The sequence below is a fragment of the Ranitomeya variabilis genome, chromosome 6 (assembly GCF_051348905.1).
Source record: "Ranitomeya variabilis isolate aRanVar5 chromosome 6, aRanVar5.hap1, whole genome shotgun sequence".
NCBI classification, from domain to species: domain Eukaryota; kingdom Metazoa; phylum Chordata; class Amphibia; order Anura; family Dendrobatidae; genus Ranitomeya; species Ranitomeya variabilis.
Genome location: NC_135237.1, coordinates 171,904,608 through 171,926,047, shown reverse-complemented (window position 1 = coordinate 171,926,047; position 21,440 = coordinate 171,904,608). Strand labels below are relative to the sequence as shown.

The following is a 21,440-nucleotide window of genomic DNA, read 5'->3' as shown; positions in this document are numbered from 1 at the left end:
TGCATCTTGTAGAGACTGCCCAGAAAGACTGCATCCAGTGAGTACTTAAAGCGGACTCTGCTGTGACTTTATGGGGGCGCTTTAAGACCCGTTGAGAGACTACTACACCCTGGCCCCTGACTCCTGGTACAGAGACTTAACAGTGCAGAGCCCCTGTTTTCCTGGTACAGAGACTTAACAGTGCAGAGCCCCTTGTTTTCCTGGTACAGAGACAACCGTGCGGAGCCCTGATTTTCTGGCTGTGCTATAAAAGTTAAAGACTCAGAGCCTGTGCATACCACATTAACTCCCGAAACCCCAGGCAGCAGGCTCTCAGAGACTACTCTGCTCACGGACCACAGAGGGACGACAAGTGCCACTGATTCTCGGCGCCTACGTTGGAGAAGACGACCCTCCAAGCAAGTCCTCATGAGACTGATAAGTGTTCTTTTCTCAAGAAATCCTGCTTAATTCTGTTTTATTGTTTAACTCCCGTATCCTTGCATTGTTTTATTGCTAGTTATTTTCCATTGCTTCCTCCCTGCGAGGAGAACCTAATTCCTGTTATTAAACCCCTCAACTGTTGGTCTGCATGTTCCGTGGTGACATACTCAGTACCTGCACGTTATTACATTTGGCGTAGTCGGCAGGATGTCACACGGTAGTGCGGATAGGGCAGACCAAGCAGCGGGGGAAGTTCCCAGGTCTAGCATTTCCCTGGGAGCCATGTTGAATAATTTGCCAAGGTTCACTGGGAACAATGTAATGTTGTAGAGTTGGACAGAGCGTATCCGGGGAATGATGCGGATGCACCCCATGACACCAGCCCTGGAGGCAGAAATTGCATTGATGGCTCTGGAGGGGGAGGCGCAGGATTCTGTCATGCATAGGTCCCACCGGGAGAGAGATACCCTGGACAAAGTGCTGCGCATACTTGAGGAAACGCATGGGGACCCCACTGACGTAGGGGAACTTCGCATGCGACTGTTTCACCGGGTACAACGGGAGGGGGAGACCGTGACCCAATTCATGAACGCCCTACAAGAGCTTCACACTGCTATCAGACGAAAGGACGGTGTAGGGGTAGGGTCAGTTGATGTGGTGCTCAGAGATCAGCTAGTGACAGGACTGCGTGACGCAATGATGAAACAGGCACTGCGAGAGCGCATGCGAGTAAAGCCAGACATGACTTTCTCTGAGGTTGGCAGTGAGGCGCGTGTGCGAGAACAAGAACAGGGAGTGACGGGGCTGGTAGGAAGGGTGCAGAGCGGGGAGGTAACCACCACCGCAGGCAATATTCCCCAGTGGGTGGAGGACCTGAGAATGGAGATTAGACAGGTCCATGAAGAAATGGCGGCCTCCAGAAGAACTCTGGCAGAGGGGCCCGGCCCTCTGGTGCGAGACAGAGAAGCTGCCCCCCGAAGGGAGGGTGAAACTACCAGGAGGAGAAGCCCTCTTACATGCTACACTGTCATGATTCTCAATGGCGAGAGAACATAGCCCAGCATATATGAGAACTAGCTCTTGGAAGATGGAAACTATACTGACCATGAACTAAACCTGCCGCACAACTAGAAGTGGCCGGGTAGCATGCCTACGTTTTTTTATCCCTAGATGCCCAGCGCCAGCCGGAGAACTACCTAATCCTAGCAGAGGAAAAGACAGTCCTGGCTCACCTCTAGAGAAATTTTCCCAAAAGGCAGACAGAGGCCCCCACATATATTGGCGGTGATTTAAGATGAAATGACAAACGTAGTATGAAAATAGGTTTAGCAAAATCGAGGTCCGCTTACTAGATAGCATGAAGACAGAAAGGGCACTTTCATGGTCAGCAGAAAACCCTATCAAAACACCATCCAGAAATTACTTTAAGACTCTAGCATTAACTCATAACACCAGAGTGGCAATTTCCGCTCACAAGAGCTTTCCAGACACAGTAACGAAACAGCAGCTGTGAACAGGAACAAAATGCAAAAACACACAAGGACAAAAGTCCAACTTAGCTGGGAGTTGTCTAGTAGCAGGAACATGCACAGAAAGGCTACTGATTACATTGTTGACCGGCATGAAACTGACAGAGGAGCAAGGTTATATAGCGACTCCCACATCCTGATAGGAGCAGGTGAACAGAGGGGATGATGCACACAAGTTAAATTCCACAAGTGGCCACCGGGGGAGCCCAGAATCCAATTTCACAACAGTACCCCCCCCTCAAGGAGGGGGCACCGAACCCTCACCAGAACCACCAGGGCGATCAGGATGAGCCCTATGAAAGGCACGGACAAGATCGGAGGCATGAACATCAGAGGCAGTGACCCAAGAATTATCCTCCTGACCGTATCCCTTCCATTTGACCAGATACTGGAGTTTCCGTCTGGAAACACGAGAGTCCAAGATCTTTTCCACAACGTACTCCAACTCACCCTCAACCAACACCGGAGCAGGAGGCTCAACGGAAGGCACAGCTGGTACCTCATACCTGCGCAACAATGACCGATGAAAAACATTATGAATCGAAAAGGATGCAGGGAGGTCCAAACGGAAGGACACAGGGTTAAGAATCTCCAATATCTTGTACGGGCCGATGAACCGAGGCTTAAACTTAGGAGAAGAAACCCTCATAGGGACAAAACGAGAAGACAACCACACCAAGTCCCCAACACAAAGCCGAGGACCAACACGACGACGGCGGTTGGCAAAAAGCTGAGTCTTCTCCTGGGACAACTTCAAATTGTCCACCACCTGCCCCCAAATCTGATGCAACCTCTCCACCACAGCATCCACTCCAGGACAATCCGAAGATTCCACTTGACCGGAGGAAAATCGAGGATGAAACCCCGAATTACAGAAAAACGGGGACACCAAGGTGGCAGAGCTGGCCCGATTATTGAGGGCGAACTCCGCCAAAGGCAAAAAAGCAACCCAATCATCCTGATCCGCAGACACAAAACACCTCAAATATGTCTCCAAGGTCTGATTAGTCCGCTCGGTCTGGCCATTAGTCTGAGGATGGAAAGCAGACGAAAAAGACAAATCTATGCCCATCCTAGCACAGAATGCCCGCCAAAATCTAGACACGAATTGGGTCCCTCTGTCAGAAACGATATTCTCCGGAATACCATGCAAACGAACAACATTTTGAAAAAACAGAGGAACCAACTCGGAAGAAGAAGGCAACTTAGGCAAGGGAACCAGATGGACCATCTTAGAGAAACGGTCACACACCACCCAGATGACAGACATCTTCTGAGAAACAGGCAGATCCGAAATAAAATCCATCGAGATGTGCGTCCAAGGCCTCTTCGGGATAGGCAAGGGTAACAACAATCCACTAGCCCGAGAACAACAAGGCTTGGCCCGAGCACAAACGTCACAAGACTGCACAAAGCCTCGCACATCTCGTGACAGGGAAGGCCACCAGAAGGACCTTGCCACCAAATCCCTGGTACCAAAGATTCCAGGATGACCTGCCAACGCAGAAGAATGAACCTCAGAGATGACTCTACTGGTCCAATCATCAGGAACAAACAGTCTACCAGGTGGGCAACGATCAGGTCTATCCGCCTGAAACTCCTGCAAGGCCCGCCGCAGGTCTGGAGAAACGGCAGACAATATCACTCCATCTTTAAGGATACCTGTGGGCTCAGAATTACCAGGGGAGTCAGGCTCAAAACTCCTAGAAAGGGCATCCGCCTTAACATTCTTAGAACCCGGTAGGTAAGACACCACAAAATTAAACCGAGAGAAAAACAACGACCAGCGCGCTTGTCTAGGATTCAGGCGCCTGGCAGACTCAAGGTAAATTAAATTTTTGTGGTCAGTCAATACCACCACCTGATGTCTGGCCCCCTCAAGCCAGTGACGCCACTCCTCAAAAGCCCACTTCATGGCCAAAAGCTCCCGATTCCCAATATCATAATTCCGCTCGGCGGGCGAAAATTTACGGGAAAAAAAAGCACAAGGTCTCATCACGGAGCAGTCGGAACTTCTCTGCGACAACACCGCCCCAGCTCCGATTTCAGAAGCGTCGACCTCAACCTGAAAAGGAAGAGCAACATCAGGCTGACGCAACACTGGGGCGGAAGAAAAGCGGCGCTTGAGCTCCCGAAAGGCCTCCACAGCATCAGGGGACCAATCAGCAACATCAGCACCCTTCTGACACAAGGAATTAGACCGCAAAACCTGAAAAACCCTCCTGACCTGCTGGACATGAGAGTCCCAGTCATCCGAAAAAATCAGAATATCATCCAAATACACAATCATAAATTTATCCAAATAATCGCGGAAAATGTCATGCATAAAGGACTGGAAGACTGAAGGGGCATTTGAAAGACCAAAAGGCATCACCAAATACTCAAAATGGCCCTCGGGCGTATTAAATGCGGTTTTCCACTCATCCCCCTGCTTGATTCGCACCAAATTATACGCCCCACGGAGATCAATCTTAGAGAACCACTTGGCCCCCTTTATACGAGCAAACAAATCAGTAAGCAGTGGTAACGGATATTGATATTTAACCGTGATTTTATTCAAAAGTCGATAATCAATACACGGCCTCAAAGAGCCGTCTTTCTTAGACACAAAGAAAAAACCGGCTCCTAAGGGAGATGACGAAGGACGAATATGTCCCTTTTCCAAGGACTCCTTTATATATTCTCGCATAGCAGCGTGTTCAGGCACAGACAGATTAAATAAACGACCCTTAGGGTATTTACTACCCGGGATCAAGTCTATGGCACAATCGCACTCCCGGTGCGGAGGTAGTGAACCAACCTTGGGTTCTTCAAAAACGTCACGAAAGTCAGACAAGAATTCAGGAATCTCAGAGGGAATAGATGATGAAATGGAAACCAAAGGTACGTCCCCATGAGTTCCTTTACATCCCCAGCTTAACACAGACATAGCTCTCCAGTCGAGGACTGGGTTATGAGATTGCAGCCATGGCAATCCCAGCACCAAAACATCATGTAGATTATACAGCACCAGAAAGCGAATAACCTCCTGGTGATCCGGATTAACACGCATAGTCACTTGTGTCCAGTATTGTGGTTTATTACTAGCCAATGGGGTGGAGTCAATCCCTTTCAGAGGTATCGGAGCCTCCAATGGCTCCAAATCATACCCACAGCGTTTGGCAAAGGACCAATCCATAAGACTCAAAGCAGCGCCAGAGTCGACATAGGCGTCCGCGGTAATAGATGACAAAGAACAAATCAGGGTCACAGATAGAATAAACTTAGACTGTAAAGTGCTAATTGAAACAGACTTGTCAGGCTTCTTAGTACGCTTAAAGCATGCTGATATAACATGAGTTGAATCACCACAATAGAAGCACAACCCATTTTTTCGTCTAAAATTCTGCCGCTCGCTTCTGGACAGAATTCTATCACATTGCATATTTTCTGGCGTTTTCTCAGTAGACACCGCCAAATGGTGCACAGGTTTGCGCTCCCGCAGACGCCTATCGATCTGAATAGCCATCGTCATGGACTCATTCAGACTCGCAGGCACAGGGAACCCCACCATAACATCCTTAATGGCATCAGAGAGACCTTCTCTGAAAATCGCCGCCAGGGCGCACTCATTCCACTGAGTAAGCACAGACCATTTGCGGAATTTTTGGCAGTATATTTCAGCTTCATCTTGCCCCTGAGACAAGGACATCAAGGCCTTTTCCGCCTGAAGCTCTAAATGAGGTTCCTCATAAAGCAACCCCAAGGCCAGAAAAAACGCATCCACATTGAGCAACGCAGGATCCCCTGGTGCCAATGCAAAAGCCCAGTCTTGAGGGTCGCCCCGGAGCAAGGAAATTACAATCCTGACCTGCTGTGCAGGGTCTCCGGCAGAGCGAGACTTCAGGGACAAAAACAATTTGCAATTATTTTTAAAATTTTGAAAGTGAGATCTATTCCCCGAGAAGAATTCAGGCAAAGGAATTCTAGGCTCAGACATAGGTGCATGAACAACAAAATCTTGCAAATTTTGTACCTTTGTGGCGAGATTATTCAAACCTGTAGCTACACTCTGAAGATCCATTTGAAACAGGTGAACACAGAGCCATTCAAGGATTAGAAGGAGAGGAAGAGAGGAAGGCTGCAGTATAGGCAGACTAGCAAGTGATTCAATTAAGAGCACACTCAGAACTAGAGGGAAAAAAAAAAAAAAAAAAAAAAAATTGTAGCAGACTTCTTTTTTCTCTCCTTTCTCAGCCAGTAATTTAACCCTTTTTTGGGCCGGTCAAACTGTCATGATTCTCAATGGCGAGAGAACATAGCCCAGCATATATGAGAACTAGCTCTTGGAAGATGGAAACTATACTGACCATGAACTAAACCTGCCGCACAACTAGAAGTGGCCGGGTAGCATGCCTACGTTTTTTTATCCCTAGATGCCCAGCGCCAGCCGGAGAACTACCTAATCCTAGCAGAGGAAAAGACAGTCCTGGCTCACCTCTAGAGAAATTTTCCCAAAAGGCAGACAGAGGCCCCCACATATATTGGCGGTGATTTAAGATGAAATGACAAACGTAGTATGAAAATAGGTTTAGCAAAATCGAGGTCCGCTTACTAGATAGCATGAAGACAGAAAGGGCACTTTCATGGTCAGCAGAAAACCCTATCAAAACACCATCCAGAAATTACTTTAAGACTCTAGCATTAACTCAGAACACCAGAGTGGCAATTTCCGCTCACAAGAGCTTTCCAGACACAGTAACGAAACAGCAGCTGTGAACAGGAACAAAATGCAAAAACACACAAGGACAAAAGTCCAACTTAGCTGGGAGTTGTCTAGTAGCAGGAACATGCACAGAAAGGCTACTGATTACATTGTTGACCGGCATGAAACTGACAGAGGAGCAAGGTTATATAGCGACTCCCACATCCTGATAGGAGCAGGTGAACAGAGGGGATGATGCACACAAGTTAAATTCCACAAGTGGCCACCGGGGGAGCCCAGAATCCAATTTCACAACACTACACTTGTGGAGAGTCCGGCCACATAGCTCGATGGTGTCCCCGGCGGAGCCGACCATCCCCGCATCCTCCTTTAAACTAGGTGGCTCTGGGCTTGAGGGGCGCCGCTCAGAGCGTGAAGAACAGATAAGGAGGAGTAAAAGTCCCCACAGCCTTGTTTCCACGTGCCCTCTGGTCTGGGCAGAAATCAATGGAAGAGCAGTGCGATGCTTGATAGACACCGGCTCGCAAGTGACCACCATGCCTGAGAGATATTTCCACCATCACTTCACAGAGGCGCTACGGCCCGAATGGGGTCCTGTGATCAAACTTATGGCGGCCAATCACTTGCCCATCCCGGTCGCAGGGGTGGTATGGATGAACATAGAGGTCTGCGGAAAAGACCTCGGGACGAGAGGAGTGGCATTGGTGGATGGAGAGGTAGTTAAAGACCATACCGTGACCCTGGGCATGAATGTGTTAAAAGACCTCGGAAGCCTCGTTTTCAACGAGTCCCCGGAACAGTTCCTACAACAATGGAGCGACCAAACTCCCCAGAGAAGGGTCTTCCAACAACTGATACGGACCGCCCAGGTCCGGGAAGCATACAGCGACGGAAAGGAACTCGGCAAAGTCGTCGTCCCCGCCTCAGTCAATCGAGTGTTGCCCCCTGGACAGACAGTGCTTCCCCTGCCTGTATGAGCTGGCATCCCGCTGGAGGGAGTCGAAGTCCAAATTGAGCCCAGCAGAGCCGACCAGCTGCCGTCAGGAATATTGGTCCACGGTCCCTGGCTACCGTGCGGGATGGAACTGTCCTTGTGCACTGCATCAATTTGGGGGAGACAGATATAACTTTGCCCCCTAGAAGCAAAGTCGCTCAAGTCCTGGGCCTTCCAGACGAATTGGTCCCCACTGAGGCAGTACAGCTGACAGCAAGGCCAGAAGATCCGTGGCTGGTGACCGTCAAGGCGGAGGCAGCTCCGGACCCCAGGTTAATGCAAGAAGGGCGCCAGATACTGGAACGCATGAGGGCGGAGCTCTCGGAACTTACTCCGCAGCAGGTACCTCAGGTAGAAGCTGTATTGGGGAAATTTCAGGATGCGTTCGCCAAAGATGAAGATGACTTTGGACGTACCACGGCCATTACCCACGAGATACCCACCGGGGATGCGGTGCCAATCCTGGAACGGTACCGCCAAATACCTCCACAGATGTACCAGGAGGTGAAGGGAATGCTGTCACACATGCTGAAGAAGGGAGTTATACGTGAGAGTCAGAGCCCGTGGGCTGCCCCTATCGTCTTGGTGAGAAAGAAAGACGGGTCCCTGCGGTTCTGTGTGGACTATCGGCGGCTCAATGCTTGCACAGTGCGGGACTCGTACCCACTGCCCAGGATAGAGGAGTCCCTGACGGCACTAGGGAATGCCAGATATTTCTCCACGTTAGACTTGGCCAGCGGCTACTGGCAGGTGCCCATGTCTGAGCAAGACCGAGCCAAGACGGCCTTCATCCTTCCGATGGGACTGTATGAGTTTGACCGAATGCCCTTCGGCCTAGCAAACGCCCCAGGAACATTTCAGCGACTCATGGAGAGATGTCTGAGAGACCTGAACTTTGAAGCCACTTTGATCTACTTGGATGATATCATCATCTTTGCCCCCACCTTTGAGGAGCATCTGCAGAGATTAGAGCAAGTTCTGAGTCGGCTACAGAAGTATGGCTTGAAAGTGAAACCCCAGAAATGTCACCTCTTCCGTACCGAGATTGAATACTTGGGACATGTTGTCTCCGCTGAAGGGGTGAGGCCTTCCCAGGAGAAGATCGCTGCGGTACAAGAGTGGCCAACTCCAAAAACGGTGAAAGATGTGCGTGCATTCCTGGGACTCACGGGATACTTCAGACGCTTTGTAAAAGACTTTACCCGCCTTGCTAATCCACTCCAGGAGTTGTTGAGGGGAGTGCCCTCTTGCGCCAAAAACAGGAACATACAGTGGGGGAAGCATCAGGAGGAGGCATTCTTGGCTTTGAAGAAGGCATTGACGGAGGCCCCCGTGCTGGCCTACGCTGACTTCACACAACCGTTCATCTTGCACACTGACAGGAGCCTGCAGGGCCTCGGGGCTGTACTGTCGCAGATGCAGGACGGGAAAGAGCGCGTCATCGCATACGCCAGTCGGTCTCTGCATAACTCAGAAAGGAATCCAGAAAATTACAGTTCATTCAAGCTGGAGTTGTTGGCGCTGGTGTGGGCAATGACTGAGAAGTTCGCGGAATATCTGGCTGGCTCAGAAGTTCATGTACGCACCGATAACAATCCGTTGGCCCATCTCGAGAATGCCAAGTTAGGCGCCTCTAGAACAACGTTGGGTAGCCCGAATGGCCAAGTTCCGATACAGAATTTCGTATAAAAGAGGAGCTGAGAATGTACATGCGGATGCCCTCTCTCGAGTAAACTATCGCAAACCAGCACCCAGCCAGGATGAAGAACTGGAAGATGTAGAGGTTCCAGGTTTTGGAAAGACTGCCAGGACGGTGGCAGCGGCGCGGGAAATTGAACAGGAAGAGGCCTGTGTGAATTTGCTGGAGCAGCCCCGCGATGAGTGGGTCCGAGTACAACAGGAGGATCCGGAGCTAGCTCAGTTGAGAAGGTGGGTCGTGTCTGAACAAATGCCCAATCGACGTGAGAGGAGGTCCATGTCACCTGAAGTACTGAAGATGCTACGCCAGTGGGAGAGGCTCGAGTTGCGGGATGGTATCCTGTACCGGAAGGTATTCCTGCAAACAGAACTCAGTCTTGTATGGCAGACAGTGATTCTCTCGTCCATGATAGACCAGGTGGCTAAGGAAGCACATGAGAAAGGAGCACACTTTGGGCCAGAAAAGACTTTCCAGTGGTTACAGCGCCTATTTTATCACCCCCACTTAAGGAACACTGTGGATAAAGTATGTCGGCAATGCAGAAGTTGTGAGCTGGTCAAACCACCAGAACAAAGAGCTCCCACAGAGACGGTGAGGTCTTCTGGCCCCATGGACCTACTGGCAATAGATTACTTGACAATTGGACCAGCACATCAAGGCTATGAGCATTGTTTAGTGATGATACACCACTTTACTAAATTTGCCGTAGTGACGCCCACGCGGGACCAAACTGCCGAGTCTGCGGCTCACGCAATCTGCAAACACTTCATTCAGGTGTACGGGTGTCCCAAGCGCATCCATTCTGATCAAGGGGCCTGCTTCCTCGGAAGAGTGATGGAGGAGCTGCACCAGCTGTACAAAATAGATAAGTCCCGGACCACCCCTTATCATCCACAGGGGAATGGGGCTTGTGAAAGATTTAACCGCACTCTGATTCAAATGCTGAGGACTCTGGAGGAGGACCAGAAGGCGAAGTGGACTGAGTCCGTCCCTGAATTGGTGTGGGCATATAACAATCGTAAACACAGCACTACCGGATTCACCCCCTACTCTCTGTTCTTTGGCCGACCCGGGAAGGGACTGGCAGAGCTGGCGCTGGAACCCGAGGAGGACTACCCACGGACGGGGGTGTACTCCTGGGTTCAAGAACATCATCGTCGGCTGCGGACAATTCAACGTCTAGTGCAGGACCGGCTACAAGAATTGAAGCATCCCCAGGTAGCTCCTAAAAAGGGGACAGCCCTGTGGCCTGGAGACCGAGTCTTAGTGAGGGAAAAGCGCCCACACAACAAACTGGAGTACCGATGGGAGAAAAGGCCGTACCGAGTGAAGCGGCGGCTCGGCAACGGGGGTCCCGTTTATGAGGTCCAGCCCGAAACGGAAGAAGGGACTCCCACCCGCACGCTGCACAGGAATATGTTGCGTCCATGTTTGTCTCGAGATCCTGAATCAGTCCAATTGGCTCCAGCACCCCCACCGGCTGCGCCAGTGATCAATGTAGATGTGGAAGATGAGGAAGACTTCGAATCTCCTCCAGTGAACCCAGGAACAGGGCTGGTGCCAGATTCTACCAACGTATCGGAGGAAGCCTCGACTCCTCCCACAGCAGCTGACACCACCGCCCCTGCTGGTTTTAGACGCTCTGAACGTTCAACGGCTGGTGTACCCCCTGTTTGCTACAATCAAGATGAGTTCATCTGGCAGCAGATTGTGCAAGGACTAGAAGATTGCCAACAGGAGCTCCTGAAGATCTCGCCTGTGGAATGGCGAGCAGAAAGAGGGGGGGAATGTAAGGAGTTAAAAGCACCGGAAGAGTCTGGGGGCGGTTACCTTCTCGGCTCTGTGCCCGGAACCTTTGAGCTGTGCCGCAGGTTCCCTAGGGGAGAGACTTGTAGACTGGGACAGGAGGGAAGAAGCAGCCTGAGAGCAGGAAAGGGACGCATGCAGGGGAGAGAGCAGCTTGCAGAGCAGCGTGCAGAGCCGGGTGCAGCTGCACTCCAGAAGAGAGAGAGAAAGAGACTGCCCAGAAAGACTGCATCTTGTAGAGACTGCCCAGAAAGACTGCATCTTGTAGAGACTGCCCAGAAAGACTGCATCCAGTGAGTACTTAAAGCGGACTCTGCTGTGACTTTAGGGGAGCGCTTTGAGACCCGTTGAGAGACTACTACACCCTGGCCCCTGACTCCTGGTACAGAGACTTAACAGTGCAGAGCCCCTGTTTTCCTGGTACAGAGACTTAACAGTGCAGAGCCCCTTGTTTTCCTGGTACAGAGACAACCGTGCGGAGCCCTGATTTTCTGGCTGTGCTATAAAAGTTAAAGACTCAGAGCCTGTGCATACCACATTAACTCCCGAAACCCCAGGCAGCAGGCTCTCAGAGACTACTCTGCTCACGGACCATAGAGGGATGACAAGTGCCACTGATTCTCAGTGCCTACGTTGGAGAAGACGACCCTCCAAGCAAGTCCTCATGAGACTGATAAGTGTTCTTTTCTCAAGAAATCCTGCTTAATTCTGTTTTATTGTTTAACTCCCGTATCCTTGCATTGTTTTATTGCTAGTTATTTTCCATTGCTTCCTCCCTGCGAGGAGAACCTAATTCCTGTTATTAAACCCCTCAACTGTTGGTCTGCCTGTTCCGTGGTGACATACTCAGTACCTGCACGTTATTACAGATGTACTGCTGTAGTAGCTGATCGTCCGCCATTTACCAGCCAGACCCTGGCGCTAGTATACTGTTAGGGCTGGCGGAACGCACCGAGTAAATATAGAGATGTTATTTGGTGCGTTCGCAGCCCGGGGTCCACCATGCAGGAAAGTAACCTGCTGCTGGAAAACGGCAGCACTATATGGTGGTAGAAGCGATCTCTGTTGCTTCACAGAGTCGCTATAAAGAAAGGACTGTGTCCTGTTAAACTCCACAGGAATACACAGTAACTGCTGAGCAGATAGCAGCTTGTGGTCACGCAGTCAAGGAGGCAAACATACAATCTCCTCACCGGAGGAGCCGGTATTCTGGGTGGCTTATTTCAGCCGGGGCCCTGAAACCATACACACAATCTCCTCACCAGAGGTGTCGGTATTCTAAGTGGCTTATTTCAGCCGGGTCCCTGAATCCACAAAAGCATGACCACATTGGCGCAAAACTCATAACATGCATTGATACTAGCGCATGGCCGTGCGGCCATGCGAACCTTATATAGCTGTAGCAAGTACAAGACCTTCCTAGAAGGACCAATGAGAGGCTGCCACAGAGCCTGAGCACCTTCAGGACCTTCCTGGAGAACCAATGGGCTTTGCTGCAGTATCCAAGCATGTGACCCTCGATCTCCAATGAGAGATCTTACCCTGGGCATGCTCAGAAGGAGAAAAGCAGGACTTAGTCCCAAAAGCGTCTGCTCGCCGCTGCCCAGCACTGGCTTCAATGGCAGAAGCTGGAAAAGCAGCAGTAACCCTTTGCACAGAGTCAGACTGAGCGAGACGCTGGGACCAATGTCTCCGCTGAGCAGGCTCCACTGTGGCAGGAGAAGAATGGGAGACCGCAGCGGAGATTGCCCGAGATTCCCCCTGTGCAGAGGCGGGAACTCAACCCCCAACAGCCGTGTTATATGCTAATGTGAGCGAGCGCTAATATTTACTATTTGTGCTAGTATTGTGAATTAGTTTTGTAAATGAATTATATCATATTACTATATAAGACAGTAAATATGCAAATTGCCTCTTCTGAGAAAAAGAGGACTTAACTCTGTAGCGCCACCTGTTGGAAGTAGCGATCCTACAAGTCACAATCAACCCTCTAACGAGTCGTGCAATATGACTTAGGATAGAGCCCGAAACACCGTGTGCAAATTGAGATACTGATTTGTCTTTTATCCTAAGTCATATTGCACGACTCGTTAGAGGGTTGATTGTGACTTGTAGGATCGCTACTTCCAACAGGTGGCGCTATAGAGTTAAGTCCTCTTTTTCTCAGAAGAGGCAATTTGCATATTTAATTTCCCAGAGGAGCATTGTACGGCAAATAAGCCTCCTTACCTTGACAAGCCAGAGATGGTATGTCACTCTCCATAAGGAGAAACGATACCCCTTAGACCCCAGTCCAGAGCCTCTCACCTAGCCAAATCAGTTCTCATGCTTCGCACTGGCGAGGGCCAACAGCCCGAAACACCGTGTCTGCGAATTGAGATACTGATTTGGCTTTTATCCTAAGTCATATTGCACGACTCGTTAGAGGGTTGATTGTGACTTGTAGGATCGCTACTTCCAACAGGTGGCGCTATAGAGTTAAGTCCTCTTTTTCTCAGAAGAGGCAATTTGCATATATTAGACAGGTCAGTAGTTGTCTCAGAAAAAAGCATTATTTATTTTTATTTATTTATTTAACTCACTTATATTGCGCCATTAATTCCACAGCACTTTACAGACATCATCATCGCTGTCCCTATTGGGTCTCATAATCTAAATTCTCTATCAGTATGGCTTTGCCTTTTTATATTTATTGCCATATGAAACATAAAACCCAGAGTCATATGGTTAAGTTCATCTGTACAGAATTTCAGTTGCGCAAGTCAAATCACTTAACCTTCTGTATATTTGCAAGTGTGTGATAATAAGAGGTAATGAGCGGAAATTGCTTCAGCACCTGTTTAAATAACTGGACTCGTGAAAAAGGGAAGTTGTTTGGACCATCGGTTATTTTTTGTTTGGTTTGGCCACCACAGACACATCACATTAGATCTTTCTATGCACTGGAATCATTTCTATAGTTGTGAAACTTAATTAAAAGGAAAAAAAATCCTTAATAAAGCAATAAAGTAATAGAGCCATCAAAAGCACACGTTTATTTAATACTGCTCAAAGCATTTATACTGCAGATGTGGAGAGACCGTCTTATCCGGTTCAAGAGGTGTATTTAAAGACTCAAGTTTCTTCTGGTGTGTTTGGCACAGTGCTGGTATTTTCATTGGCTAATCTTGTCTTGTTCTTTTTAGATATAAAGTGGACAGAGTTTACACAAGATGTCATAATCCCAGAAAAACCAAGGGTGAATCATTGCAAAAGTTTAAACATGGGTAAAGTCTGTATTTTCTTATGATAACAGATCCTGTACAATATCTTGCCCTCTGGAGGACGTACAGTGCTATTTTGTTGCTTTTTAAAAAAATAAAAAATACTTTTTTTGGTGTTATTTCCTTCTTTTGGATTTAGCTGGTCAAATTTTATCTTTTTTACTGTAAGGATTTGTTTGCTTTCTTTTACAGATCACTGCAAATGTAAACCAGTCAAACCTAGCCTGAATATGTATTTGTCCAAAAATTACAGCTATGGTAAGTGACAGCAATGTATTGTGCTTATAGCAGCAAAACAAAGACTTTATTTTACACCGTCCGATTTTCTGCATATATAAGAAGTCGGTCAGTGCATGTTTTCTTTCTTTTCTTTTGCACAATGATCGCAAGGGTGTAAAGCTGTAGAACTGTACAGTTGTAGTGTTAAAAGAGCTGTACATGCTGTGAATGAGCAATAAGGTTCAATTCACAACGTGCTATATAATCCTGTGCAGCCTATAGAGTTCAATGGCTTAGAGGGAGCCAGTCATCATAACCACAAACTCTGTTTACCTAAATCTTCAGGTAAATCCCATTGAAATCATGCCTGCCTTAATGGTGCAGCGCTACAGGGAGAAAATGAACTTCTATACCTCCTGTGGATACTCACTTATATTGATAAAGGAGGTACAAGGAGCAATTACAGTCACTGGTCACTATACAGTGAGCCCGCCTCTACTCACCGGTACTTTGACGGCCTGTGTGTGCAGCGAGTATGTGCAGAGCAGTCAAAGTGACCCTGACAGTTTAGGTTACGTGCAACCGTTGAGTATTTGGTAACTTTTTTACCTCAGTATTTGTAAGCCAAAACCAGGAGTGGTGCACGTGGTTCTATTATACCTTTCCTCTGACTGTTCCACTTCTGGTTTTGGCTTACAAATACTGAGGTAAAAAACTCACCAAATACTCAATGTGTGCACATGGCCTAAAGAGACGGTCAAAAAACTATTATACAGTATTTGCGATAGATTAGTCCCATGCACCACTCCATGCACATTTGGTGCAACCCTCCAAAAGGTTGTAGCAATACAGAAAAATCCAGCAACCAGGGCACCAGGCATCCTAGTTTCTGTACAAATAAAGTTACCAAAATGAGGACATCTGGTGCCTCGGTTCCTGGATTTCTCGGTGCAAAAAAACTATTATTGTTTTTATTATTAATATTTTGTGATCAGGCAGATCATTCTGTTGCTAGAGAATGACTGGAATTTCCCGTACAGGTGCCTACGGGAGAAAGTTACTTTCCTAGGCCTGTAGTTCAGGCCAAACATAGGACCATGAATTTTATAAGCAGGGCAGTGGCCTTGATATAACTATCCATTTGCGTTTCAGGGTCTGATAGCGATGAGTCAATAAAATGTATGTCACATTTTTAGAACCTTTGTGAACCCAATGAATTTGCTTGATGCAGATTGTCTAAAATGACCTCCATTTAATGCAATACACAGCACATGAAGCTATATTATAAGATAGGGCCTGGATCCCCCCAGGACTTTTTCGGGTAACCCTTTATGCACTCAGCACCTTTTGAGTGCAATACAACTGTATCCAGCGGATTAGGGATGATTAAAGGAATTGCCGTTGCTTTTCCTTCATTTGACCGCATTTGCCACAGCGTCCCTTGGGCATGGGCTATTTTGCTTTCTATCTTATAATATAGCTTCATGTGCTGTGATAGGACCTAGGTTAATTTTCATCACCCTACCAATTTATAACTTGATAACTTGGTTATTTATATATGTCATTTAGTGATTACCTTTGTGTGTACAGAGTGGTGATATGTGGTTGTGGACAGCTGGCAGCATAGGATATTATTGTGCACTATGTTAATTTATTCATTGTAATGCTTGCCAGTCTACTTTGTGTCCAATCAAATACCTCTGTACGTGTTGACACTAAAGGTTATATTCTACTGCCGGATCAGTTTGTACTTATATGGATGTTTGTACCTTTGTACAAATATATTTATTGTTTCCTGGGGGATCTCAGTCAGGTTCTTTGGCCTTGTTTGGCCTTTTTAAATGGTTTTAAATTGTGTGTTTTTTCTTTTTGCCCCTGTATTTTGTATTGTTTATAATAAAGTATATTATGACTGGTTGATCCCACTGGTGTGCATATCTTTTTTTCTTCTTTATTTTCTGTTTTTTTATATGCACGTGGTTGATCCCTGCCTAAACAATCTGTTGCGGTGCCCGCTCTCTCTCCTTTGTTTGTATGGCAGAGCCACAGGGCTGGCAGGAACGGCAGAGACACAGTGCAGGTAGGTGTGTATGAAGGAACAGGTAGCGACCTGTTCACACAGGAGGTGCAGGAACGGATATGTAGTATGCAGGAACAGGTAGGGACCTGTTCACACTGGAGGTACAGGTACGGATATGTAGTATGAAGGAACAGGTAGGGACCTGTTCACACAGGAGGTGCAGGTAAGGAAAAAACTGAAATGAATGAAGTATGAAGGAACAGGTTGGGACCTGTTCACGCAGGAGATGCAGGAACGGAAATGGAGCGCCCCCATGGGGCCGTGGGGTACTCGGTACTGGGTCCTGCGGTTCACAGGGGGATGTCACGGTGGCTGACCCGGTCCATGGCCCTGGGACGTCCATGTAAAAGGGTAAGGTCTTTAAAGGGGAAATGTTCATGATGCCACCTGTGGTATTCGGTTAGGGTGACCGACGCTGCTTTAAGGGGTCCACTGGGGTGATGTTATGGCAGCTAGATGGTATACCTTCTCACAGGTGAAGTATGTCCTCAGGGCTTCCCAGTATGTAGATGGTGGATGGTGAATGGTGAGAGGCACAGAGAAGAACGAGGACACAAGGTTGCAGTCTCTACCTTTACTGAAGGCTTCAGCACCCACAGTCCAGAGCACCAGATCACAGGGCAGGCATAGTCCGGCTGGTTTGGAGGCAAGTCCAGAGTTCCCTTGTCCGGTGGAAATCAGTAGCCTTCCTCTAGCGCTGCAGTGTTGTAGTCCTTTACTGCTAAGCTTCTCATAAGGTCCTCACAACTGTTGTAGATGTTATATCTCTCTCTCTGTCCCCTGGATAGGATAGGACAATCCAGTATGACTGGTGGCTTAAGGCAGTTTATAGGGACTCTATCATGCCCCAGCCTCTAAGGGTTGCCACCGTGTCTCCTGGATGTAGGGCGGACAGGTAACGTGAAATTAGCTGTCCTGCCGGTCTCTGGAGCAAGGCATAAGGGGTCGTTGCTCTCTCGGTGTTCCGGCTACCGGGATTCTGCGCCTCAGAAGGAGGCAGCCTGTCGTGATTCTCAATGGCGAGAGAACATAGCCCAGCATATATGAGAACTAGCTCTTGGAAGATGGAAACTATACTGACCATGAACTAAACCTGCCGCACAACTAGAAGTGGCCGGGTAGCATGCCTACGTTTTTTTATCCCTAGATGCCCAGCGCCAGCCGGAGAACTACCTAATCCTAGCAGAGGAAAAGACAGTCCTGGCTCACCTCTAGAGAAATTTTCCCAAAAGGCAGACAGAGGCCCCCACATATATTGGCGGTGATTTAAGATGAAATGACAAACGTAGTATGAAAATAGGTTTAGCAAAATCGAGGTCCGCTTACTAGATAGCATGAAGACAGAAAGGGCACTTTCATGGTCAGCAGAAAACCCTATCAAAACACCATCCAGAAATTACTTTAAGACTCTAGCATTAACTCATAACACCAGAGTGGCAATTTCCGCTCACAAGAGCTTTCCAGACACAGTAACGAAACAGCAGCTGTGAACAGGAACAAAATGCAAAAACACACAAGGACAAAAGTCCAACTTAGCTGGGAGTTGTCTAGTAGCAGGAACATGCACAGAAAGGCTACTGATTACATTGTTGACCGGCATGAAACTGACAGAGGAGCAAGGTTATATAGCGACTCCCACATCCTGATAGGAGCAGGTGAACAGAGGGGATGATGCACACAAGTTAAATTCCACAAGTGGCCACAGGGGGAGCCCAGAATCCAATTTCACAACAGTACCCCCCCCTCAAGGAGGGGGCACCGAACCCTCACCAGAACCACCAGGGCGATCAGGATGAGCCCTATGAAAGGCACGGACAAGATCGGAGGCATGAACATCAGAGGCAGTGACCCAAGAATTATCCTCCTGACCGTATCCCTTCCATTTGACCAGATACTGGAGTTTCCGTCTGGAAACACGAGAGTCCAAGATCTTTTCCACAACGTACTCCAACTCACCCTCAACCAACACCGGAGCAGGAGGCTCAACGGAAGGCACAGCTGGTACCTCATACCTGCGCAACAATGACCGATGAAAAACATTATGAATCGAAAAGGATGCAGGGAGGTCCAAACGGAAGGACACAGGGTTAAGAATCTCCAATATCTTGTACGGGCCGATGAACCGAGGCTTAAACTTAGGAGAAGAAACCCTCATAGGGACAAAACGAGAAGACAACCACACCAAGTCCCCAACACAAAGCCGAGGACCAACACGACGACGGCGGTTGGCAAAAAGCTGAGTCTTCTCCTGGGACAACTTCAAATTGTCCACCACCTGCCCCCAAATCTGATGCAACCTCTCCACCACAGCATCCACTCCAGGACAATCCGAAGATTCCACTTGACCGGAGGAAAATCGAGGATGAAACCCCGAATTACAGAAAAACGGGGACACCAAGGTGGCAGAGCTGGCCCGATTATTGAGGGCGAACTCCGCCAAAGGCAAAAAAGCAACCCAATCATCCTGATCCGCAGACACAAAACACCTCAAATATGTCTCCAAGGTCTGATTAGTCCGCTCGGTCTGGCCATTAGTCTGAGGATGGAAAGCAGACGAAAAAGACAAATCTATGCCCATCCTAGCACAGAATGCCCGCCAAAATCTAGACACGAATTGGGTCCCTCTGTCAGAAACGATATTCTCCGGAATACCATGCAAACGAACAACATTTTGAAAAAACAGAGGAACCAACTCGGAAGAAGAAGGCAACTTAGGCAAGGGAACCAGATGGACCATCTTAGAGAAACGGTCACACACCACCCAGATGACAGACATCTTCTGAGAAACAGGCAGATCCGAAATAAAATCCATCGAGATGTGCGTCCAAGGCCTCTTCGGGATAGGCAAGGGTAACAACAATCCACTAGCCCGAGAACAACAAGGCTTGGCCCGAGCACAAACGTCACAAGACTGCACAAAGCCTCGCACATCTCGTGACAGGGAAGGCCACCAGAAGGACCTTGCCACCAAATCCCTGGTACCAAAGATTCCAGGATGACCTGCCAACGCAGAAGAATGAACCTCAGAGATGACTCTACTGGTCCAATCATCAGGAACAAACAGTCTACCAGGTGGGCAACGATCAGGTCTATCCGCCTGAAACTCCTGCAAGGCCCGCCGCAGGTCTGGAGAAACGGCAGACAATATCACTCCATCTTTAAGGATACCTGTGGGCTCAGAATTACCAGGGGAGTCAGGCTCAAAACTCCTAGAAAGGGCATCCGCCTTAACATTCTTAGAACCCGGTAGGTAAGACACCACAAAATTAAACCGAGAGAAAAACAACGACCAGCGCGCTTGTCTAGGATTCAGGCGCCTGGCAGACTCAAGGTAAATTAAATTTTTGTGGTCAGTCAATACCACCACCTGATGTCTGGCCCCCTCAAGCCAGTGACGCCACTCCTCAAAAGCCCACTTCATGGCCAAAAGCTCCCGATTCCCAATATCATAATTCCGCTCGGCGGGCGAAAATTTACGGGAAAAAAAAGCACAAGGTCTCATCACGGAGCAGTCGGAACTTCTCTGCGACAACACCGCCCCAGCTCCGATTTCAGAAGCGTCGACCTCAACCTGAAAAGGAAGAGCAACATCAGGCTGACGCAACACTGGGGCGGAAGAAAAGCGGCGCTTGAGCTCCCGAAAGGCCTCCACAGCATCAGGGGACCAATCAGCAACATCAGCACCCTTCTTAGTCAAATCAGTCAATGGTTTTACAACATCAGAAAAACCAGCAATAAATCGACGATAAAAGTTAGCAAAGCCCAAAAATTTCTGAAGACTCTTAAGAGAAGAGGGTTGCGTCCAATCACCAATAGCCTGAACCTTGACAGGATCCATCTCGATGGAAGAGGGGGAAAAAATGTATCCCAGGAAGGAAATCTTCTGAACCCCAAAAACACACTTAGAACCCTTCACACACAAGGAATTAGACCGCAAAACCTGAAAAACCCTCCTGACCTGCTGGACATGAGAGTCCCAGTCATCCGAAAAAATCAGAATATCATCCAGATACACAATCATAAATTTATCCAAATAATCGCGGAAAATGTCATGCATAAAGGACTGGAAGACTGAAGGGGCATTTGAAAGACCAAAAGGCATCACCAAATACTCAAAATGGCCCTCGGGCGTATTAAATGCGGTTTTCCACTCATCCCCCTGCTTGATTCGCACCAAATTATACGCCCCACGGAGATCAATCTTAGAGAACCACTTGGCCCCCTTTATACGAGCAAACAAATCAGTAAGCAGTGGTAACGGATATTGATATTTAACAGTGATTTTATTCAAAAGTCGATAATCAATACACGGCCTCAAAGAGCCGTCTTTCTTAGACACAAAGAAAAAAACGGCTCCTAAGGGAGATGACGAAGGACGAATATGTCCCTTTTCCAAGGACTCCTTTATATATTCTCGCATAGCAGCGTGTTCAGGCACAGACAGATTAAATAAACGACCCTTAGGGTATTTACTACCCGGGATCAAGTCTATGGCACAATCGCACTCCCGGTGCGGAGGTAGTGAACCAACCTTGGGTTCTTCAAAAACGTCACGAAAGTCAGACAAGAATTCAGGAATCTCAGAGGGAATAGATGATGAAATGGAAACCAAAGGTACGTCCCCATGAGTTCCTTTACATCCCCAGCTTAACACAGACATAGCTCTCCAGTCGAGGACTGGGTTATGAGATTGCAGCCATGGCAATCCCAGCACCAAAACAT

The 21,440-nt window shown here is 48.2% G+C and overlaps 1 protein-coding gene across 1 annotated transcript in view; it reads left to right on the top strand.

Moving 5' to 3' along the window:
• The window catches only part of SFRP4 (secreted frizzled related protein 4), a 158,912-nt gene that overhangs the window by 60,767 nt on the left and 76,705 nt on the right, over nt 1–21,440 (top strand). The window contains exons 2-3 of the mRNA XM_077269252.1: nt 14,342–14,422; nt 14,612–14,677. Coding sequence (XP_077125367.1) covers nt 14,342–14,422; nt 14,612–14,677 — 147 coding nt within the window. The remainder of the gene's footprint in view (nt 1–14,341; nt 14,423–14,611; nt 14,678–21,440) is intronic.